Source organism: Rhipicephalus sanguineus, chromosome 3 (assembly GCF_013339695.2).
Source record: "Rhipicephalus sanguineus isolate Rsan-2018 chromosome 3, BIME_Rsan_1.4, whole genome shotgun sequence".
Taxonomy (NCBI): domain Eukaryota; kingdom Metazoa; phylum Arthropoda; class Arachnida; order Ixodida; family Ixodidae; genus Rhipicephalus; species Rhipicephalus sanguineus.
In genome coordinates, this window is record NC_051178.1 from 114,609,413 (window position 1) to 114,633,944 (window position 24,532).

General features: G+C 47.4%; 2 protein-coding genes across 2 annotated transcripts; both read right to left on the reverse strand.

Moving 5' to 3' along the window:
- Positions 1-626: 626 nt before the first annotated feature.
- LOC125757645 (serine/Arginine-related protein 53-like) lies at positions 627-6,491 on the reverse strand. The gene is made up of 5 exons (XM_049413328.1): positions 6,236-6,491; positions 5,831-6,040; positions 1,686-1,804; positions 761-800; positions 627-678 (listed from the first exon to the last, which is right to left on the reverse strand). Exons 1-5 carry the CDS (start codon positions 6,313-6,315, stop codon positions 639-641), a joined length of 489 nt encoding a protein of 162 aa, XP_049269285.1. The 5' UTR covers positions 6,316-6,491; the 3' UTR covers positions 627-638.
- Positions 6,492-21,442: 14,951 nt separating this feature from the next.
- Positions 21,443-23,440, reverse strand: LOC119385781 (uncharacterized). Its single transcript, XM_037653167.1, has one exon. It carries the CDS (start codon positions 23,438-23,440, stop codon positions 21,443-21,445), a length of 1,998 nt encoding a protein of 665 aa, XP_037509095.1.
- Positions 23,441-24,532: the final 1,092 nt, after the last annotated feature.

Sequence of the window (24,532 nt, forward strand, 5' to 3'; positions counted from 1 at the left end):
TTACAAAACGCTCGTGTAAGGGAATACAGCAGCTCCAGGGAGTGAAACGATTTTCGTGCTGACGTCCCAACGTGAAGTAAGCGGTGAGAGCACAAAACGTACAAGTGTATACGAGCCGTCTACCGACGTCTGTCGAGATGGAACGTGCAACTACACCCTTTTGATCAAAGATTGCAGTTACTGCTCAAGCAACGCAGCCCCCCCCCCCCGTTCTTCATGCTCCTTCGCTCGATGAAAGACAGGCAGGGCGTTTTCTCTCTGCTTGAGGAGCCATCGATGGCAGGGTTCGCACGTCAGGCTATGCTATTGCACACACCCTCTGTGCAATAGAAATGGCCGGCTCGTTTCATCTCTGCTTCAGCCACGTTTGTTGCCAGCGTTCACGAGCTTGTATCGCGCATAGAACATACGATGCAACGGGCGATACTATCAGATTGGACTTTATATGGAACACGATGGCGACGACAAAAACTCGTTAAGAGTGTCTGTATAGTTACTCTCGCAATAAAGTCACCACTGGTCGTTGACAAAATTATTCAGTGGCACCATCCCCTAGTCCCCGTCCCTCCAAATACTTGTGGCTTCTACAGATTATGGCACATGAGAACATGACATGAAGGGCACACCTGCGGCTTTGATCACCTGTTGAATCTTTTGCTTGAGCTTGTCAGTTTCATTCTGGAAGCAAAAAGTGAAGTAGTAGTGCAGTGTCACCAAGAGTCACCAAAGGCTTAAAAGCATCAATGTGCACAGTACTCACCCCACTCCTCGATGGCAAGGGGTTCTCTGGTTTCCGCACTCTCCTGAGTAGATAAACATGGAACAAAAAGGGATGCATGTAGGCACCAAGACACTGTATGCGTGAGCAGTGGAGTGAGAAACAAAGAGAGAGATGGAGGGAGAGGGGTGGACATAGTAGACGCAAGCATGAACGGGTACCGTTACATAGAGAAAAGCGTGAGGGAATGGTAAAGAAGCCAGATGCATATTTCGGCTTCTGGCAGCTTGTCAAGGGTATCTATATCCCTCACAACAAGTCTCGTACTAGTAAAACAGCACAATGTTTTTAACCATCATAGTTATTTTTGCATTATTACCAATCTGTTGAATCTAATATTTAAAAGGGCATGGGTCTGAGCTTGTTGATAAGGCTTCATGGGTTCGAAACAGAGCGAGAAATACGAGGACACAATAAGAAACAGACAGACTATCAGCGCCTACCGTATTTTTTGCGCTGTTTCGAACCCATGGAACCTAATATGTCCTCCTTCACTATCTGCGTGAAAGCAGTAGGACATATTTTACATTTGGCACCATGTTAAGCCATGGCGCATTCCCATTTTGACAAAAATTTCTTAGTCTTCTTAGGTCACACGAGTTTTTGCAGTTTGTTGCTGTCAATACGCAGCTGCCACGACTGGGATCAAACCAGCAACCTCGTGTTCAGTGGCAGAATGCCGTGTGTCCTGAGCTTTGTTGTGCGGAAGACACCAGCTCCTAAGTTCAACAGCGGTAATGAACAGTGCAATATGACTGACTGTAATAGGTGGTGAATCCTCTTATGCAAATGGTGCAAAAGCTGAACAAGGACATCAAAACATGAAGACAGAGTGAGTGGTTGCTCTTGTTTCATTTACCCAAAAGTCTGTATTTCATGCCAGTTTTGCCTGCTAAAACTTCAATACTCCTTTGGGGAATTTGACGCCGATGTTCTCCTGCTTCTCCTCGGTGAGTCACTGCTTGCCCGCGAGCGATCCGTGAGCTCGAGCTGCTGCGAGACCTCCGCGATCGATGCTTCGGAGTTCTGAAAGGCCATTATCGGCATAAAGTGTACACCAATTCAGGGACTGTACGTGCAGGAACTGCAATGCGATTACGAGCCATTCATAGTGCTTGTAGACACTGATAATTTTTTATCACCTATACAACCAGTTCTTACATCAGGTGCAACACTGTAGATGGTAGCAGGGCTTCTCGCAGTAAGTGCGTTTGCACCAACAAACAGTTTAATGCTCTTGCCATGTGATTTCCTTTTTAGATTCAGTAATACATTCAAAATGTTTTGTGGCCTTAGAAACAAACAGACTCCGTTATATGGCTATCAATATGTTGCTCCATATCACTTAGCATTTCATTTTCATTTTCTGGTATTTTATTTGCAGCCGGTCACGACGCCACACGAGCAGGCTCGTGCACAGCTTGCACAGGCATTTACAGCCTCGAAAGCCGACCACGAGATGTACAGAGTTATATGCCTTGCTGACCAAACTTGTTGCACAGCTTCCACAGTGCTGCACCTCTTTAACGTGCACCTAAATCTAAGTACACAGGTCTTATTGCATTTCACCACCACCGAAATGTGGCCACTGTAGCCGAAAGCTGAACCCATGCCCTTGTGCTTAGCAACGCAGTTGCTTAGCCATCATTCCACCACGGTGGGAAGCCGCAATTTATGTGCCTAGGGAGAATATTAACGTGGAGAAACAAAAGCACTACTCAAAAAAATTGTGTTTGCATCTTGTCATCATATAGGCCACATGGCCATGTAATGAGAATAAATGGGTGTTGCACTTTAATTGCTGCAGGTGAAATGTAAAGTCGATGCAAACAACTGCAACAGATTTAAATGCATGCAAAAGCTAACTAAGCATAATGAGGCACTAAGAGGAACATCAAGTTTCCATTAAGCTCTTTGACAAGTCTACTCTCATTAAGTTCACAGTTGGAACCAAAAGTTTCATTCAAGCTTCTATAATCTGTATTTTACGCTAAACCTCGTACCAGTGCATCAGGTTGGCATCATTCAAAGATTTCGAAGTTTATTCGCTTAGCAAGGTCACCGTGGCACAATCAACTTCTCGAAGCTTACCACGTTTACTTTGTGGCTCCTTTTGAATACAATGCAGTAAACTCATAATGTTAAATCAATATTGTGGCACAATCAGACCCCACAAAAATCTATGATGTCACTGTGAGCTAATACAACGACGACAACAACAACAACAACACAACACAACAACAACAATAATAATAATAATAATAATAATAATAATAATAATAATAATAATAATAATAATAATAATAATAATAATAATAATAAGGGGTCTTATGTCCCAAACCGCGATATGATCATGAGGCACACTGTAGTGGAGGGCTCAGGAAATTATGACCATCTGGTGTTCTTTAACGTACAGCGACATGACACAATACACGAGCCTCTAGCATTTCACCTCCATCAAAATGTGAACACTGTGGCCGGGACCGAACCCACAACCTTTGGGTCAGTAGCCGAGCACCGTAACCAATGTGGACATGAGCTAGTAAAAGAACTTCAAAGTTGCATCGCAACCTATCTCTTGTTTGTGTCCTTCAACAGCCTTTTACATAAACTTTTACATGAAATCACACCGATACTGTCGCTAATGTGATGATGAGGAGAAAGTAAGTGTAAATTTAGGCGTGTATAAAGGCGACATCCTCCTTACAAAACTCAACAAAGGGCAATTCTGACATTTTCTTTCATAAAGTCGAGCAAGAGGTCTCCAAGGCGAGAACACAAATTTAGTTGAAATTTACTCTCTTAGACACTGTTGCTGTCACGCCTTCTTTAAAACTTGCAGTATCGTCAAACATTGGAAGTGAACAAAGTAAAAAAAGTAAGTAAATCCTTTAAAAAAGCTAGCAAGAGTTGCCAATATGTGAAAACATATCATCAAAGATGAAATATTAAATGTGAAACATTTCTTAACTCTTCCATGCACAGAACTGCATTTTTGGCAGGAAACAGAGTTCCATGCAAAAAAACGGTGAATTCTTTTTGCGAAAATGATTTTCTCACAAGCAAAAAAAGAAAAAAATTTGGCATCTTCAGTTCAAAAGATATGAGGTGGTCACCTGAGGTGACCACCATGCAGTAAGGGTCCACCAGTCAGTTTCGGTGGAAGGCTGCAAAACAGTGCTTTTTTTCCCCGCAGGAGCACGGAGACATTGTATTTACCACACATCTATCTCAATCTTGAAGGCTCATTAAAGGATTTCGTAAAACTTCTCTTCCAAGCACCAATAAAAAATAATATATTACCAGCCTTCTAAGACCCCTTCATGCACAGGTGGTCACTCTAGGTGACCACCAACTTCAGCGACACAGTGCTCTGTGCTGACTGAGTACAGCTCTTAATTTCTGGATTCCTTGGTATTAGCTACTTATACAACGTGTAGTCCTAAGCTATCAACTTAATAGGAGCCGGAAATACCTTCATTCTGTAAAAAAATCTCAGGTTCCATCGTTGTAGCGCGCCTTAAAGACGATGGCAGCCGGATAAAAACAGACGTAACCCGTAACAGTGAAGCCTAAACGAAGTGGCATTGTCTCTGTCACTATGTTGAAAGCTTTAGAAACGTGCCGTATAAAATCTGACGCGATGGGCTTGTGTGCTTCAAGAGAAAAAAAAATGAAGCAAAAGGTGGTTATTGTGCCGAAAAGATTAACAAATCCAAGGCACTTTGAGCGGTTCTATCTACGTATTTATCTGTCTATCTATCTATGTAGCTGCCTACGTCTGGGTGCCCTCGTGATTGCCTCCTTAACTTAATATTGCCAGTGTACTTCACAAGTTGTGTCCCTGTGTTTCTCTTTTCACACTACGCCTAAGACAATATATCTAGGTACACACAAACATACACACATATATATATATATATATATATATATATGGATATATATGAAATAGGTTACTAGTATCGTTTCTTTTTGCATCTCTAAGTGCTGTTGAGTCCTCAAAAAGATAATCAATTGGGAGAGCATATCTGCTAGCATACGCGTCAATCATTTGGCATCCCCACCAGATCACCCTTACTAATCTACTGGAAGCCGTCCAGAATAAAGCAGCTCGATTCATCTTATCATCATACTCACGATTTCAAAGCGTTTCATCTTTGAAAGCAGAGCTGAATATGCCGCCGTTTGCTGTGCGCAGGCAATTTTCCAGATTATCATTTTTCCATACCCTTTATCACTCTAACACATCATTTGCCCGAACGCATATTTTACCGCCACCTCATACTTCTAATCGCACCGATCATGCTTTCAAAGTCAACCCTATCTTCGCCCGTACGGAAAAATTCAAAAATTCGCCTTTAACTTTATCAATAAAGGAATGGAATGACTTACCTTCAAGGATTGCTACAATAGCTGAGCCTTCTTTGTTTAATTCAGCATTGCTAACCTATTTGGAACCCGGTGACTTTCATTAATAATTATGCTTTATCTGATGTTACTCTTGCCTTGTTACTACGTTCTACGAATTTGTGTACTATAGCATTGTATTAACCTGCAGTTATTCATTATCTGTAAAAATTGTGTTCTGTTTATGTTCCCCCCCCCCTATGTAATGCCCCTAGCGGGCCCTTAGGGTACTTGAATAAATAAATAAAAAATAAAATAAAATAAGTTTAGCCGTCCTGTTTATCTGTTTTTTGGTGCCAGGTCTGCAAAAGCTAAACAAGCCGCAACATGGCAATATAGCCTTAGTTTACATAAACAGTGGCACCACATCATTAACACCACTACCACTTGCTGCAGCACGGGATTTATCAATTAAAATTCGAGTGCAATGAGTGCTTCTTCAATCGCCTTGAAATTATTTTGGCGGTAGCTGAACTTACTCGGAACCTTTTCGGCGCATGCGATTTTCAGTGCCATTGAAGCGATTGTAAATGAAGTGCCTTTCCAGAGACGTTAACATGCTTGAAAGATCAAGGAACGAAGTCAGCGATCGAAGACGCGGCAAGGCTTGTGTTAAAGGTAACGGAAGAGCGCCACTATACTAACCTGGACCGCCTCCGTGGTCCTGGAGACCAAGAGCGGGATCGTCGGTGCCTGGAGCCCGAACGACGCCTCCTAGACGAAGACCCCTTGCTTGAGGAGTACCGGGACGAAGAGTTGGATCTGGACCTTCGCCGCCTGGATTTGTCGTGCGAGCTGTGTCCACTCCTCCTCTTGCGACGATAGCGATCCGACGAATTGCCCGAGGACGATGAACTACGGTAGCAACGAGTGAAACAAGCTCTGTTACAGCGCGACGCTCAACGTATGGCGGCTTCAAATGCGAGCGGGTTTCCCCGCGTAATGGACGACCTGCATCGAAGGCACTCGCCAAAAGCGGTGACGCTTAAATGAACTACGCTATACCAGGACTTAATGCACCAGTGCAAGGCTGATGGAATATAAACTTACCCAGATCTCGCATGCGTTCTCTTTTTACGCTTCCGCCTGGAAGAGCTAGCCGTGTCCGAATCGCTGTCGCGGTGTGGCATTGTGAAACGCGGGATGTATTTACACGCGGCCTCTCACTTTCTCACTGTGTAATTCGATCATTGCTGTTTTGTTACACGCGCTAAACGCCATATAATAGACAACTCACGCATACCGGCGAAAACTACTCATAAACAACGCGATAGTATGCGCCATTTTTTTACTGTCCCTTCCAGTGTTGACGTTCCAGCTTTCGGAAATGGTTATGTCATGCGTTATGAAAACTAAAATTACCCTAAACGATAACGTTAGTGATTTGCCGGTGCGTTCAGAAAGTTCTAAGATTTTCATAAACTTTCTATTTTAAAACATTGAACCGGATTTACTTTTGTAGGTTTTGTTAGCCTAGAGCGCTGGTGTCGGCAGCGATATTCCAAGAGCCGTTGGTTGCCGTTGGCATGGAGGAAGGAATACTAAGGAGAGGCCCTGACGTCACACTCGTGAAGCCGCCACATCGCAAACACCCGCATCGCCTCCTAGCGAAGGCGCAGCGAAACTTTTCGCGACTTCCGTTGCGACGTTCGCAAGCGCATGCGCGCATCGCGAAACTTTGCAGCCTTTTTTTTTGTTTGTTTGTTTTTCGCCGTGCTAGCGGTGTAGTCGATTCACGCATGCTGCTCTTTGTGTGTGTTCTTTAGGAAAGCTACGCAATGCCCAGCTGTTGCGTATACCCTGTGCAAATCGCGTGTATACTGCGAGCAGTGTCACTTTTCATGTGTTCGTATACGTTCGTTTCATTACTCATCACTAAGGCATGGTATTTGCATGCGGAGCTCTCGAATGTGCGCTAGGTTGCTTGTTGCTCATTCTGTCAACTCAGAACTGATGTGAACTTTTGTTTTTGGCGTCTGACGCGCCGTACATACCATGCGCTGAAGACATCGTACGTTTTAGAGGCTGTGTCGTTCAAACGAAAGCGCAATAAACTTTTGTTGTTATCGGACTACGTGATGTATGTATCGTGCGGTGTGCGCTCGCTGCGTGCTTGTGTTGTGTGCGCACTGGAATTACAAACTTTATGTGCACGATCGCGTATACAATACGGCGGTGTCTTCTTTTCGACGTGAAGTTACGTCAACTATAGGTTGGCGTTGCGCCGAATAGCTACTGCGCTCACTCAATATACAAGAACAAAGAACCACTGATCGGGCAATAGATCTGGAAATCGGGCTACAAGAAAGGAAAAGAAAGGCCTAACGCTCAGCAGAACGCGTAAGTCACTGCTAGGTGAGTTCGAATACGATGAGGCAGGGGCAGAATGTTTTTGATTACGGCACGTACCGGTAATTTCTGTACTGTTGCACAAAAACGCTCCTCGAAGAACTTCAGCACGCAACGCTCGGGCCTGCCGCGCACGAACAGCCTGGTAAACGTCTGCTTGCAACATTTTACTGCGTGCGAACCGCACAATACGCGCTAAGTTTACGCCGGGACTACAAATTCGAACAGAAGCGAACCACCGCGGAGAGCACGCCGCGGGGCGTCTGCTGTTTTGTTTGCCCCATATCGGCTTGTTTGCCCCATAAATCTGACGTCACTTCCGCCACACTTTTCGCAATGCATTGGGATACGATAGGGCCTCTCCTTAGTTTTTCCTTCCTCCATGGCCGTTGGTACTAGAGCACCTAGAGCACTGCATGGGCTCGGGCCTACCCAAAAACCCGGGCCCGGTCCGGCCCGTGGGCCGGGCCGGGCCGGGTAAAGTAGCTTTCACGGCGGGCCCGGGCCGGGCTCGGGCCTGAAGCTCCGGGCTTAGGGTCGGGCCCGGGTTTGAGGTGGCGGGTTCGGGTCGGGCCGGGCTTGGACATTGCTCCGTTCCTAAAGGGTCACTAAAGTGAAACACTGAATCGGTTTAGACCGATAGAGTGTACACTGAGAATCCGAACGTCATTAATTTCACCATCAATGAGTCTATTAATAAAGGAGAAAATGAAGGTCAATGTTCCATTTTGAAATTTCGCGCTGAAATCTCCGCACATGACGTCATGGATTTTAAACTATTCGTCGTATCTTGGGGACCTTGGTTCAACGAAATTTCCCGAAACTTGGTATGTCAAGTCTGTAAGGCCCCTCAGAGGTCAATGTACTTCATTTTTACCCACTATAAGCTACGTAGGGCCCAGTAGATGCCGTCAGAATCTATGATGTCGCGGCGTTTGGTGCGTGAATTTCAAGTTGGCGTCGTTACTTGCATTTTCCTGCGAGTTTTCTCTCTTACCAAGAGTCTTGTCGCGGCTAGCGTGGTGCTTTTGGAGTGGTAAAAGAGTAATTTACTGACAACAGAAAAATTGTTTTTCTTTTTAATGTGCCTTGTTCCGCATACGCAGTGCATACATATAAGTCCCACATTTTATCTCGAAAAAAAACGCTTTTTCTATGTGGGGTAAGCTCTTCGGAGAAGTTTTATGAGGGATAAGTACTGAACTGCTATTAGGATCGGAGCTCCATCACCTGGCCGGTCGTCGCTCCATCCGGCGTGCCCCCGCCGTCACGTCTCCCATATCATTCAATAGATGGCGCTGTCCCATAGAGATGCATGCAAACAGCAGTTGGGTGATGATATACTAGATGGCGCTGTCCCATAGAGATAGAAAAAAATGAAATAAAAAATAAAAAATAAAAATAAAGAATAATGAAAAATAAAAAATAAAAAAAAATAATCAAAGCGGCGTATCGCTTTGATTACTGCTGGGCGAAACCACCGAGTATTTCACGGTGTAACCATGATTGCTTCAGGAGCTTAATTCGCCCAAGATCTTCATCATTCACCCGTGGATATGCTGTAATTTTTTTCTTCTTGCATATTAGCTACTTGATTTATCTGAAACGGGCGACCTTAAAGTAAATAGACCAGCCGCTTATATGTAACATCTCGCTATTCTGTGCTTTATTTGCTTTCGTTATTTTATATCCCAAATGTTACTCTGTAATCGCAGTAATAAATGTAATATAATAAAATTATACCTATGAGATGTCATCGCAAGAGCAATCACAGAGCTACAAAGCGGGAAACGTTGTTGAAAGCCCCCCTCTAAAACTAAAGTACTGCACGGAGTCTTCATACATAGAATCCCTATAAAGGCACATTCTTTTTCTGTGACTCTGTGACGGCTCCCAGTGGTCATGTGGCGCGAGATGGACATGCACAACCTGCTTTTTGTGGCCACATTATTAATGTCTGAGCTTTCGTCTTGTTCCGCCATATTAGGGGTCTCAAACTCACCTCAGCTAAAGTGAGCTAGAATAGGGTAGTGGGCTCACTCGCCGGCCGGCGCTATGCATTGCGGTGACGCCGCCAATGTCACAAAAACGTGCTTCGGCGCGCCTCCGCGGCGCGGCGCCACCGTCGCACCAAATGTAGAGAGCGTTGGCGCTGGGGCAGTTGCTGGCTGTTTGGAATGGCGGTCGGTGTGTGCGAGTTTTGTTTTTTTGAGAACTCTTCGCGCTTTGCATCCTCAATCTGCTAGGTCCTTCTGTGAACAGCGATGTGGCCTGACAAGCAGTGACCGTCTCACGAGGTTAAAATGCTTCCGCGGCGGCAAAACCACTGTTTTGTGCCAGGCTGTCGGACAGGTTACGTCCACGTTAAGGGCAGCACGACGCGTCTTTGTTAGGCGTTCCGAAGGATGCAGCCCTGAGGAAGCAATGAGGAAGCCCTGGGAAAGGAATTTGCATCGAGCGGACAAAGCACTGGACGACACATCTGCCGTGTGTCAACTTCATTTTGAGCCGAAGTATGTGCTACGGTACTACGTGCATATATAATTGAAGGGAACGAAGTACGCACACCGCGTGGAAAACCTTGCCTACGAGAGGACGCTGTGCCTACAATCCTGCCTAACTTGGCGTCGTATTTGACAAAGAAGACACCACGAGAAAGACCGACCCGAAAGAGAAAGCAATCGGGAAGCGTTCAAGGCGAGAAAAAGGTACGTTCTCGTGCCATTGGCGATACTGTTCAAGCAAGCAACTGTGCCCAATATATGATGAATAAATGTTCATGTACTTGTACCCAGTACCTGAGGAGAGTGGCTTCCTGTTTTTCTTATCTGTGGATTTTTACAGTGTTTGCATAGGAATATTCAGTACAGAAATGGCCAAATTACAGAGCCAAGGTACTGGAGATCTGCAGAAAGAATGAGCAGCTCCAAGTTTTTAAATGCTGTGAAATGTATAACATTAAGAGCTCGTGGTAAACTCCCGAGTGTGTGTCAAGGTCAGCATCGGCAGTAATTTCACACGCTCGTAAAAGGCGTGCGTGACGAAAGTAGTGCCCAAGAAATGCAAAGAATCCAGTTTACAATTGGTAGCCGCAAAACGCGTAAGCTTTGCAAAGTTCGCCATCACTGCTTATCACTCGTAAGAGCAATTTATTGCATCTCAAATTTGCGCAGCATCCCTTTCATGCAGTTTAATCACGCGTTCGCGCGAGTTACGGCGACAGAGTTTCAGAAAAGAATGTTTTCTGCAGCTTTACTCGCACGAGTACTAACGGTCTTCCGTGTGTTTCATTTAACATCAGATAACTAGCTAACAGCAGAGCTGCATACACCATGCTACAGTGTTCTAGATGGTTACCATGCCTTACGCGCGCATGTAGGCCAACGCACCTAGCTCGCGCTAGTTTTCTTTCTTTATTTTTTATTGTCTCAGCGACATCAGCATCACCGTTTACACTGCCAAAATTCGCGTACATTTCCGTCCAGTGCATATGATAACAGCGCACAAAAAAGCATGACATCAGTTGCGCACAAACGCCTCCGTCAGGCAGTGCCCTACATTTAAGTCGCTGGTGGCGCCACCACACATGTGACATACCCGGCGTCAAGCAGGGGACCCCAGCAAGCCCACTACCCTCTTCTAGCTCACTTTACCTCAGCTAACGGGCCGCATTCACGAAAATTTACTCCCGCAAGCATAGAGTTTCCTACGTACTTATGCCCGCAAGGGCTAGGGCAGTGACGAAGGTAGCCAACGTTTATAGATAATCTATAAACGTTGAAGGTAGCAGCGTGGGAGGGGGGAACATGTTTTAAAACTACCGTCATTTCACAGCAGACCTTTCCCATATCTCATATACGGGATCATTTCTGAAGGGGATTTGGCGGCAGGAGCTCAATAACATATCGATACCCATTGTTGCAAAATAGCTCAGAACGGAGCAACTTGGAGCGTGCCAGACTCTATCGAAGAAGAGGAAACCGAGGGGCATCGAGTGCACGTGCACGTGGCCGGCGCATCAGTTCGCCCTTAGTATTGCCATTAAACGGACGTCTCTCTTTCACGTCTGGGGAACCAGTCATTTCGTATCACCCATAATGACTGAAATCTGGACGCCGATTCTGAAATATAGCTCTTGTTTCGCAGTTATGTATCAACACGCGGTGGCCGCGGTGGCCGCACGAAAAATATCCATTCGATCTGTGATGCCTGTGTATTTCAAGAGCATTCTTATAAAGAAAGAAATGGGATGAGGACAGTCCTGAGCGGGCGGCGGGCCGCTAGCGAGAGGTCCGCGAGCCGCGTGTTTGAGGCCTTATATAGTGCGCTATATAGTGCGAGAGCTACATGATACTGCCGCAACAGCGTTGGAATGTGCAGGAACAGAATAGGTTCATTAAACAATGCGTGGGGTGGAGTATATTCGCTTGACGAAATATCTGGCTTGAAAAAGGACAATGACAGATTTTGTGCCGGGTGATGTCCCCTTACCTTGAACCATATGCATCCAATGAGTAAGCTTCGAGAAGCTCAGTCGCGCCTTTATTACCAAACTCGAACGAACCCCGAATATATATATCGAAATCGCTTCGTCCACCTACTGCCAGTCCTAACCGCGTAGTCCAATGGCCACCTTCTACTGGTACAGCATCGCTGGGAAGGCATAAGCCATTATAATATGAAAAAAAAAAACGACCACGGTACAAACAGTGCATAACATACACTTCTGAAAATTTCAAGGAGAAGCCCTCAAAGAGGAGGTTTATAGATGACATTGAAGAGTGGCACGACGTTCGGAAACGAGAGAAGTGAAGGGATGAGCTGGACAGCTATGGTCATTCCGCAGAGGTCCACAAAGACATCCTAGATTTGCTCCAGTGGTGGAAGTTAAGAACAACGACTGCCGACACCTTCGCAATTGGAAAGCAGATGTGGTGCGCCCGTGCGGCCAGCGCGAGCAGTGCAAGAAGCTTTAGCACGACAGGATATGTGATGCAACATCACATGGCGTGCTTAAAGCAGGAATATCTTGATACTTTGATTTTTCGCACAATAACATGTGAAGAAGTAAACTATAAACTATGCCATAAGAAACTGTATACTACTAGCAGTGGTGTGTTATATGAAAATAATGCTATGACAAATAGTTGTTTTCTTCCTTTCGGCTGCTTATACGCATACACGTTGTGCACGCGGTTCCATACCTTTACCTAGATTAGTGTATTTACAACAACGGTCACAAATTTGTTTTTTCCCTCTGTTAATTCTCTTGCTGTGGCAAGGTGTTACAATGGTGAAAACAGGTGCTACATACCGAGAAGGGTGCACGATTGGCTGTGTGGTTACAGCATGCTATAAATTTCAATAGGCTATAGAGTGCAATGAAAAAGCCAATCTAGAACACATACTCTGGCGGTACTCCGTGTTACGTGGCGGCGAAGTCATCACGCCGTCCAAATGGGAAGCTGCTTTTACCAGCTCCGCGCTAGAACAGCTATATGGGCAGTCCAACGGGCCTGCGACGCAGCAGAGAGACTTGGTCTTTGAGTTCCGATGTCGGAGCGGCCCGCAACGTGCTAGAGCGCGTTCCGATTGACCATAATAAAGGTTATCCATCCAATCAATCCATCCTTTGTTGTTATTGCGCTCCCTATCGAAACTGAACTCGTGCTGCAAATCACTTTCGTTGCTACAATGTCTGCTACGAAACGGCCTTCATGATCCCCAGTGTATTTGCAAGAAAAATGGGTACGGTATACCACTGCCGAACAAACAATCATTGTATCCAATATGTCCGCTCAACTGTTAGCACCGTGAGCCCCTTTATACAAGAAATTACCGTATGTTAAATTATAATTGTTAGCGAAACATACGCCAACAGAGCGTAGATATTTGCCACTTAAAACACCTTGCTGTCTATTCCATGTTCGGGCAACACCACCTAGATTACTGGGTCGGGCCTCAGTCGGGCCTGATCTGTGGTCGGGCCGGGCCGGGCCGGGTAGGCGAAATTTTTTCTCGGGTTCGGGCCGGACCCGCGTCTCACTTTGAGTCACCGGGCCGGGTTCGGGCGGGTAAACTTGAACGAGTTCGGGGCCTGGGCCGGGCCCGGGCCGAGAATTACGGCCCGTGCAGTGCTATAGTTGGTACCACTGTCTTCTGCTACATTTCAGTACGGTGATCGAGCTTGTTAGATATATTTACCACCCATTGGACCACAAATAATCCGCAGTGCATCCGTGGATGCTTAGCGCTGGATGTTCCGAGATCCACTGGACATACATACATATCCCGATGACTTAATTAGGGCGGACGTCTGAGGGAACATTCCGTGCAAATATTCCCTAAGCGACCCTAATGCAAGACTTTTGATTCTGGGAGTGGCACTCGCACCGGTATTTGGGTAACCTCGGTAAACTTGGGTAAGGAGTTATCGGCGGCGTCACATGTTCGACGCCAGCACGTGTGACGCCGCATCGGGGAGGTGAAGACGCCAGGAGCGTAGCCAGAAACTTTTTTGGGGAAGGGGGGGGGGGTTCCACCACCCTTTATGTATAGTCCTGTGTGGGTTTATTATATATAATATATATATTATATAGTATATATATATATATATATATATATATATATATATATATATATATATATGTGTATAGATATATATATATATATATATCTATATATATATATATATATATATATATATATATATATATATATACACACACACAACGCATGCAAAATGAAAAAAAAAGATGGGACAGCTCGAGACTACAGCTAGTGGTGCGAAGACAGGAAACAGCGGAGCTGGTGGCTTTCCCCTCCTCCTTTCTCTCCTCCTCACCTGGAAATCAATTCTCCTCAGCCACACTTTTCTTTCCCACTCCCTTGCTTTAATAGATAATTGTTGAGATTTACCGTACCAAAACCACGACATGATTACGAGGGACGCCGTAGTGGCTTCGGAAATTTCGACCACCTGGGGTTCTTTAAAGGGACCCTGAAACGGTTTTTTGAAGTTTTGTCAGCGTTTAGGCAGGGGCATCCCCAAATCATTCGCACCAGAAATTAAGCGACGCACTGTCTACCAAGGCCGCTACTGAATTTGTATCTATACCCTCCTCCTCACCACTGCCTTGCACCCTCAGCTCACATACACCCTGACATCGCCGGCGATCGCAGCGCTCTCATGAGCGCACTCGACGGTTTGAGCTTCGCCCAGTCATGGCCTCAGATATTGTCATGATATTGTGCGCCGACGGGTTGCACGCAATCTCGGAGGCCCAACAAACACGAAGCTCGCGGAGTGGTTGATATCTGCTCCGACAGGTGCCGCCACACTACCAGCAGATCTTATTTTATTCTCCTGTACGGCGAAAATCTGCAAAAGCATGCGAACAAACAAAAATAATTCGAGAACGATCACCGATAAGCGTAAACTCGGGCAATGTGGTTGTGTCTTCAGGGGTGAACATTGCACGATGTCGCAGCTTTACAAGTCACCAATTGCTAGAAATTGCTAGATATGGGGTACACAACACGGCTAGGGAAATTAATTATGTCCAAGAAAAGAAACCTCGAGATAAACACTGTCGCTCAGCTCACGTCAACACGGAGTGCGTTGTAACACAGGCAGACGACGCTCGCTGCCCACAGGAGGTTCAGTGACGTGTACTGGACATATCCAATCAGATCAGCCGCCTGCGTGACGTCGCGCTTCCAATACGACGCGCACTGGAAGTAGGCGGTTTGAAAACGCGTTTGGCTGAGCCGCTGTGATCGGTGGCGATTCGCAGCTTCAAAGCATTGTAATAAATTACACAGTTTACGCACAGAGCTTAAATCGGTCTGTAAATGATCCTTAGGACTTGCTCTACCGGCTCAATGTGTTCGTACAAAATCGTCATAACCGTTTCAGGGTCCCTTTAATGTGCGGGCCTCAAGCATATTCACCTCCTTCGAAAACGCGGCCGGAATTCGATCCCGCGACCTTCGGGTCAGCAGTCGAGACCATAACAACTAGACCATGCGGGTAACCCCCTTGCTATGCTATTGGCCTCGAGGCCCACCACTGGAAACACCGGCGCCACCGTCGGCGTGACGTGCTAGGCATGATCACGTGGTCTCAGCGGCCGCGTCGGCTGCTTGTGGCGCACCGCCGCGTGCTTTGAAAACGAGTTTCAAGTCCCACATGCGCTGCGGTCTGTTCAAATTCGGAAGTTTTCTCTCATTTTCTACTCAACTGAAACCATTGTAATAGAGTGGCTGCCTTCAAAGGCGACGAACATGGGGCTCTACCGCTCGGTGCCGCAGTGCCGCGCTTACGCAACGGAGCCCAGTGTCAGCCTGCACCGGTAACTGTGGGACAAGAAACTGCGTGAAGCATGGGTTGTTGTCACTGATCCCGTTCAGTGATCCCGTTAATCGGGATGGCAATCGCCGGGCGGATTCTAAGGGCTGGCGTCACGGCCCTCCGAAAACGCACCACGAGAGCGCGGACAATTTAGAGTTGGTCCTTTGGTGCGCCGGCGAACGCCGGTTGTGGTCCAAAGACCGAGTCACAGCCGAGAGTCGATAACACAAACGAAAACGAAATATATTCTCAGTTAAGGCAATACAAATATCACAATCACATGCACACTCGGCTGGTACCAGTTACAGCTCCACAATATAACTCAAATGGTGTTTACCCAACGGGAACTAAACAAACAGATCACACGCTACAAATGCAATCGCATGCATTACAACTATTCAAGGACAGTTAAAGTCCCGAACGTACAACGGCGTATCTAGTCCACAATTCTTGGACGGTAATCGAATGCTTCTCTTCTAGGAAACACTCACGCCAGCTCCAGCGTTGATCGTCGTAGCTCAACCGTCGTCTAACTTGTCACGGCTCACACGGCGTCGTCATCCAATTCTTCCAGTTTGACGATCGACGGACCGCACACCATCATAAACACGTCTTCTTTGGATAACGGAGCCACACTCAGCTTACTTCACCATATCCGAGCCGACTGACTCGCTCACTCACTCCTTCACTGACTGTCTGGTCGTCGTTTGCACGCTTTTATCCTTTCTCCCCCGGTTTCTAGAAGCGTCGGAAGGATTCTTCGGCGTGCAGTACAGCCAAGGCTATAGAAAGGGCGAGAGCTTTCTAGTAGGTTCGAATCGCGGCGGCGTCATCGGCGATGCGTCACCCCCTCCCTCTAGAAACATCTAGGCTTTGCCGGGCGTTTGATCGCGTTGTCTGCGTCTGGCTCGATTGGGTGAGAGAGAGAGAGAAATGTTTTAATGAAAAGCTGGAGATGTTTGCCTGGCTATTCGCCTGACATGCTACTCCAGGTGCTCCAGGGTGATGATAATGATATATACACTGATAACCACACATACATACATAGACTACACTGTTTACAAAGTTTCGGTCAGGCTTGTCCAAAAGGCGTCGGCGCCTTTTGATGCTTGTTTTTTCGTCGTTCGCGCTTTTTGGGCGAGCGGTTCGCGCCGTTTTCTCCCGCTGCTGTTTGAAAGCGGCCGCGCGCGCGCTTTATAACGCGCTCGTTTGTGACAGTTGTAAAGCTAAGAACCGGCAAGTATAGCCATCGGCTACGAGTCTTGTGTGCAACAAGCACTTCCGTGACGAAGACTTTCGTTACTGCGTCGGGCCTGCGATGTTCGGTGAGTAGCAGACAGCGCGCACTGAGAAGATGGCTCGCGCGCGCTTCCCGCCGGCAAATGATGCTTATCTGCCGCAGGATGGTAAAAACGCTACCTTTTACCACGTGCGATGCCATCTCAGAGCCCTCCCGTGCGATCTCGATCTTGATCGTCGGCCCCGTGCTCAGCATCCACAAAATCGGCTGCAGATGCGCAAGTAATTGTTTAGATACGTTGAATTAAAAAACGCACAGGGTTCCTTATGCATTCGTTAAAGATGACTAGAAGGCGAAAGCCATCTTCTTCTTGTCAGTCGATGCACTGATTCTCCCGCGGACCCCTCCAAAAGCGTTCTGCACCTAACGCGGTTTTGCACGGCCTCCGTGACCGATTACGGAGGCAATGCAAAGCGACCATGACGTGTGAACACATCATCATTTGACGTCATAATGACGCTACATATTTTGGCAATCTGTGACGTCATGATGACGTCATACGGTGACACCATCACGTGACGATTATTCTTTGCATCACTCGTGTTGACGCCGCCGACGCGGGACGCCGACTTCTTTCTGTTATGCTCCGTTGGTTAAACAGGCAGTCTACTCTAACGAGATATTTCACATAGTTTGCACTCAGTGAGTGACTACCTTTCACGCAAGAGGCCGGTTCAGGGGTCTCCAACGCGGTGACCGCGTGAAGCGGGTGCTCGGTTTTCTGCAAAGAGACAGCGACTGTAGACTGTCTTGTGCTTTCAGTTCGTCGAAGATGATTATTTTGACAGTAAAGAACACAGTTACTTTCGAAATTACTTACAGAAATGCCCTGGAGGGCTTCCGCGAGGTGTTTTTGTAGAGCGCCGACAGAAAAACCTATGGGGAGCGCGCCGGCGGTATCCTACATAGCACGCAATCGAGGCGCGTCCGATAGAGGGCGACTCCGTAACTCCTCGAGGCCAATACTTTACAAGGCTATGCTATACTTTACCATCTCCCTCTTCTTTCCTTCACCCTCGCATCACACCTCCTCATGTTAAAGAGACAGGGCGTGCAGACACGGACACAAGAGAGAAGTCAGGGCACCGCAGACATCAAGACACCACCACGGCGTTTGTGGTGTCTTGACTTCTCTCTTGTGTCCATGTTTGCACGCCCTGTCTCTTTGACATGAATACTTACAAACTAGCTCAGCTCTCTGTTATTTTAAACACCTCCTCACCCTAACATTCCTTACCCACCTCTTGCTATACTTTACAGGGCTGTGCCATGCTTTAGCCTCTTCCTCCTTTCCTTCCTCTTCACCCTCACATCACTTCTCCTTACTTCCCTTTCCCACCCCCTTACTATTCATGGCTATGCTAGGCTAGGAGCTGCTTGGCACATATCCCCTCTCTGTGGCGCATAAACTAACCATACAAGGCTATGCCATGTCTTACCCTCTCCCCTTTCCTCATTTCCTTCCTACTCACCCTTAGCACCCTTTCGACTATGCATGGCTATGCTATGCGAGGAGCTGCTTGACCCGCTTTCTGGCCGGGGCACATACCCGCCGAGTTTTCTGCAACGCAATGCGACGTCCGACACGGCGGTGGGGAAACCGGAATGACCTTTCATAGCATCGGACAGCCACCTTAGCGTTACACGTCCGTCCTACTCGGCGCGTTTTCAACAGAAGTTCAATTTTGCCAATGCCTTAACACGCCGCGAGGTGGCGATCTTACCCAAGCGTCGTAAAAGCGTCGGCCTCGCTCACAGCATCACGCTAATCCAAACCAAAAATAGCTCTGCGACGCGCGCTTGCCTCACCTGGCTGTTACACCGCGTTCCCCGCTCACGCGCTTGCCCCGAGAAAAATCGCGGCAGGGGGCCGACACGACGCGCTTTGCGTTTCCCTCTAGTCCGGCCGTGGTGTTCAATCACATTTTAACATGCCGCGGGATGGCGACCAAGTTCTGCGTCCATGTGCGACGCTCTTTTGGCTATCACACTTCGTTCTCTGATTACGCTTTCACCGTTAACTACTACAACTACCACAAGGTTTTGTGTAATCATTTAACATGGACGTTAGTCGTCGGGATGGAGATGTACCACCAATCATCAAACTGGGTGCATCCACGTTAAACGGTGCTACAGCTGCCAGTCATCAATATACATTGTGCAAACTCTCTTATATCAATGTACAGTAACCATTCGTGACCACGCTTTACTTTCGTGTTATTCCGATTCCTATGACGGAGGGATCAACCATCTTTTTTTCAATCAAGAAACTCGCTAGCAGACGCTGCCTGCGTCGGCGTATAGTCTCTAGCGGGCGAGGACGCGTTCTCGTTCCTTGCGAGCTGGTAGTTCATCGCAAAAAGAGCGGTGACATAGTCAACGCGCGCAGTTCGCTCTCTCGCCACACGGCGAGCGCTGAGGCGGTGGCGCCCTCTCTTGCGCTCAAGCAAATGGACAGCAGACGACGATGCACGATGCATGCCGACACACCGAGACCCTAAGTTCTCCGCCCCTAAAAGATGGGCACTCACCTGATGGTGCAGACGCCATTTAGCGTTTTAGGTACACGTAAAAGGCGCGACACGTAAAAGGACGAGACATGTATGCAGTAAACCAAATATAAATATCTCAGTGGTGTGCGCTGCGTCCTGTCTCAAAAAGAGCTTCTTGCAGGAATTAGTTTTTTAGATGCGAAGCAGCTTTTGCTCGGGGCTGTGTCCACCCTTGGCGACCTTCGGCTTTCTACCACCTAGCATAGCCATCTGTAACATACTGAGCGCGCGCTCGCGCCAAGGAGAAGTCTTCTTCCTTTTGTTCTTCGACCGCCTTGATGATGAACGTGCAGAGCACGTTAGGGGCCCGGACTGACGTATGCTGTCCTAGCTTGGCGTAACGCAGGCAAAACCATCTGTGCTGGCACGCGCTAGCGCGTTCCGGCCTGTGTAAGGGGCTGGGTAAGACGCTGTGGCCTCTCCCATTACACTCTCTCAGCAATCACGTGATGGCATCGGGAACGAGATTCTGCAGACGCGCGATGAATCCGCATGGCGTGCTCCAACAAGAGTTCGGGACGAGTAACAGTAACAGCGATTACAGTGAATTCATGGTGTGCTCCACTTGCAAGGACGCGTTAAAGGAACACTAAAAAGAAACAATGAATTGGTTTAGATAAAGTGTGCTCGGAGAACTCTTGTGTAGTTTATTTTACCACCATAGGTTTATTATTAGAGGAGAAAACCAAGTTCAAAGTTTCATTTTTAAATTTCGCGCCGAACTTTGTAATTCGTGTTGTAAAAGACTTCAAAGAGCATTTAACGTATTTTGGCGCCACTGGCTCGACGAAATTTCCACAAACTCGTTATGTGAAGTCTCTGGCCCCCTCAGAGGACAATGTACTTCGATTTAACCGATTAGGAACTACGTAGGCCCAAGCAGGCGCCGTCAAAACTATGTGATGTCACGGCAAATGGTGCGGGAATTCCAAGGTGGCGTCGCCACCTGTATTTTCTTTTTGCGCGTTTTTTCGCTTATTAAGCGTCTTCGCGCAGAAAGCGTGGTGTTTTTGGTATCGTGGAAGACTACTTTACTAATGCGAGAAAAATCGTTTTGCTCTTTAGAGTCCCTTTAACATCGGGCAAGGTGCCCGTGATGAACGGAACGGAAGTCGACCCATGCGCTGCTTCGCATCCCCACATGGTTCCTTTTAGGGGGAGATGGTTTAACTTGTTTTAATTTCTCACCCCAAAACACGGACAGAGTTACTCAAAGTGGATAAGGACATTGGTCCACCTCGCAATGCTTGGCTCAAACAAAAAATGTTCGGCATAGGAAAGGAGGAAGCCGGGGCTAAAGGCTGAAGTGCCTTTATAGCCGACATTATTCAGACTCCCGTACAAAATTATTTTAGTTTTTAGTGTTATTACAAATTTTGACCATGCCAACTGGTGTCAATAAATTTTCAAACTGGTCAAATCGTTGTTTGCAAGATGATGAAAGCGGCACTAAGCGATTTAACTGAGAACGAATCGTGACTATTTGGCTACAGTCGTGTGGCGCAACCTCCCCCCCCCCCCAACCGAATTAAAAAAACAACCCCCCACCCCCAGCCCAAAGTGGTCACCTGGGTTAGCCCCTGGGTCTTGTAGTACGCGTGGTTGGGATTTTTGGCCTGATGTTAAAAACGCACGTAATAGCCAATACACGATGAGTAAAATAGTTCCTTTATATACATTAGATCTTTGCTTTCACACAGGCACTACCACACGTCACACAAGGTGTTGCTGTGGTCCATCGGGCAATTGAAGGCGTTGGCGAACTCGGCTGAGTGCTTCGCCATAAGGTTGCAAGTGTGGTCCTCTAAGTGGACGCCGTCCGTGGTGCCCGGCACATCGTGGCAGCGGAGCAGGCAGCGGCTCACGAAGAACACTTGGTCGCTGGAGAGCCTCTCGAGACCAGGCAACGCGCAGCTGCGATTGCCCCGAGCAGCGGATGCCCTCTTGTAGGCCCGGAAGAACGCCTGCGCGCCGACTGACACGCCGGCCGGTGGATCAACGTCACTGTCCCGGACTTCCGACATGCGGTCGCACTGGTACCGGTCCTCGAAATCTGCCCGCTCCTCGGGGATCCAGGCGATCGGGGAGCCAGAACCGTCGGTCAGCATATTAATGTGGCCGAAAGCGCGCATTAAGTTCTGCATGATAACGCTGCCCAGGAGGCCGTAATTGATCGCCGGCGAGGCACCGTAGTTGAACAGCGGGCTCAGCATGGAAGCGGCAGGGATTACGAGGACGTTGGGGCCCTCGTAGAATGCACCTACGATGTCGCTTCTGAAGCTGAAGTCCACTTCTCGGCGCTGACGCTTAAGTTCAAAGAACTTTATTCCGTGTGCTTCATTCGTTTTTACGTAGTCTGTCAGGAATATGCCCGATGCGATCGGGTATCTTCGGTAGTAATCATTAAGGCCGCGCCAGCTCTGGAGATTTAGATCGTAGCCGAGCTTCCATGTGACAAGCCGAAGCTTCCTGGCCAATTTGGCCTTTGTCTCGGGTAGCACCCAATCCGAGTCCTCAATGCTCCCGTAGACTTCACTCGCCAATGTTCTGACCATTCTTCGGACTTGATCTAGCCTGCTGTTGTTGACGGATGGGAACAGGACAGCAGCGGAAATCGCAGGACCGTAGAATACGTACGTCATGTCAAAGCAGTAAACCTGCCGATCGGGAATGCTTCCAGTTTCAACGTAGCCGCTCACGCTGGCCAGGTGTCGCGCCACTTCCCAGGTGATGTACACTGATTGTTCCGCGTCGTTAGCCTTGAACATCATTTGGTGGAAGAACGCGGATGGCTTGGACCGCAAGCTAAGTTTGTACGTTCCCATTAAGGCTCCCCGGGAGTAACGGTGAAGCAGTTCCTTCCATTTGGACTCGAGCTTTTTCTTGGCGAGAATCTTTTTTGGCTTGATTGAGCGGGTCATGAGTTTCGACTCAATGTACCAGACTCTGCGAGCGAGGTCGAAGGCGGCGTTCTCGTCAAATCCCGTGGCCAAGATCACCGCGCTCGCGTAGCTGGTGTACGAGCCGCTCATGAACAGTACGTTCCTCGCCCGCTTCCATTCTTCGAAAAGACGGCTGGAGCCGAGGTAGACGTAACGAGAAGTTTCCTGGAATCGCGGATAGGGGTCCACCACAAGCGCGAAGAAAATCTCGAGACCCAGCCTCAACTGAAGCTCGAGTGTCGTCTCCAAGAAGCCGTCGATCTTGGTGTTAAATGAAAAGTCCTGCTCCTTGAAGAAAGATGCCAAGGCGTGAGTCCGTCCGTTCGTGTGAACGGGCTTCACGCAACTCGCGTAAAATTCCACCGCCTTTGTTAATGCCTCTGGCAGGGGCTTCTTGACGCCACTCGCTATGCGGTGAAAGAATCGAGAGATGGAAGTGGTCACCTGCGTTTCCATATCGTCGAGCAAAGATGTGCGTACGATTCGCCTGAATCCGCTGCAGACGTACGAGTGGAAGTCCTTGCAGGGATCCGCTGTCGTGTTCAAGCTGCTGACCAGTAGGCGAGCCACGCGGCTCACTTCCTTTTCATCGCAACCACCTGGTACATCCTGGTCGAGCGAGGAGTCATTGAATACGTTGGCGTCTGTGGTGGTGAAGTTGAACACCGGGAGGTAGATGGCAAGTCCATGCCGTCTATGAAGCAGGAGAGCAAGCGCCAATAAGGCAAACGTTGCCGCGTAAGCGATCAGAGCGACCATCATTAAAGTTGTCCGCCTCCTTGGTAATCCTGCTGAAGACTTGACCCCACTGTCCAAGGCGTCTCGACGGCGTCTCAAACGGTCGCTGACGAAAGCTAAGCGGACCACACTGCGCAAAGCGCGCCGACAAACAGTCAGGACGATCATAACTTCGCTAAGCGCGCTAGTCTGCTAAGCCTGTTCTTGGAAGGTACTCGCGTGCTTCTTGGACCATGGCGCTTACCCACTACAGGGGACTAGCCAAGAAAAAAGGGTGCTTTTTTCAAAAAGCGAAAGAAGAAGACGAGCATAATGAATCGACAGTGTGGCCAATCCCCCTATATATATATATATATATATATATATATATATATATATATATATATATATATATATATATATAGATATATATATATATATATATATTGTAAGGAAGCAACAGCGGCGCTCGGGCACTGGCGCGAGCAAGGCTAGCGGGGAGAAGAGGAGAACGCAGTCGGAGAGAATAAGAACAGCGAGTACCTTCCAAGAATTCTTCCAAGAATTTTACCAGATACGGCTTACGCGACAGCATTGAGATTCAGAAGTGCTTGTTTGCACAGCGAAATAGGCAAATTCTCATTGGATAAATTTAAAGACTTCGCACATCTAAGATATGGCTGGAATAAACAATGGTGTTTATCTCGCCAATTAGAAGTGTCATACACCAGATTAAGATGTAGGATTCCGCAATTGAATTATTACCTACATAAAGCTGGCCTCAAGGCGTCCTCGTTATGCATGTTTTGCAATGAAATTGAAACAATAGATCATTTCTTTTTATTTTGTCGCCGCTACTCTAATCAGAGAAAAAGGTACCTTGTAGCGACATTTAAGAAGTTAGGATTAGCAATGAATGTTCCAGAAATTTTATCATTTGGCGGCACTTTGTTAGGGTATAGCCACAGGGATGTCTGCTCTGCTGTGTTCGATTACATCAATGAAACAAAAAGATTACCGTGTTAGTCTATTTATCTCTGTCCATAATCTTGATTCGAAATCTGTTATTATTTATCTTAGAAGCTACCGAAACGATAGTCTGTTCGCTTGCTCCTTCAACAATTACATTCTTTA

What these genes read in the sequence shown, in the direction of transcription:
- LOC125757645 (XM_049413328.1), bottom strand. Translation starts at nt 6,315, where the DNA reads ATGCCACACCGCGACAGCGATTCGGACACGGCTAGCTCTTCCAGGCGG. An exon ending in GCGTCAAATTCCCCAAAGGA is followed by an intron (nt 801 to 1,685) that starts GTATTGAAGTTT and finishes TCTACTCAGGAG; the next exon opens with AGTGCGGAAACCAGAGAACC. An exon ending in CCTTGCCATCGAGGAGTGGG is followed by an intron (nt 679 to 760) that starts GTGAGTACTGTG and finishes TTTTGCTTCCAG; the next exon opens with AATGAAACTGACAAGCTCAA.
- LOC119385781 (XM_037653167.1), bottom strand. Translation starts at nt 23,440, where the DNA reads ATGGTCGCTCTGATCGCTTACGCGGCAACGTTTGCCTTATTGGCGCTT.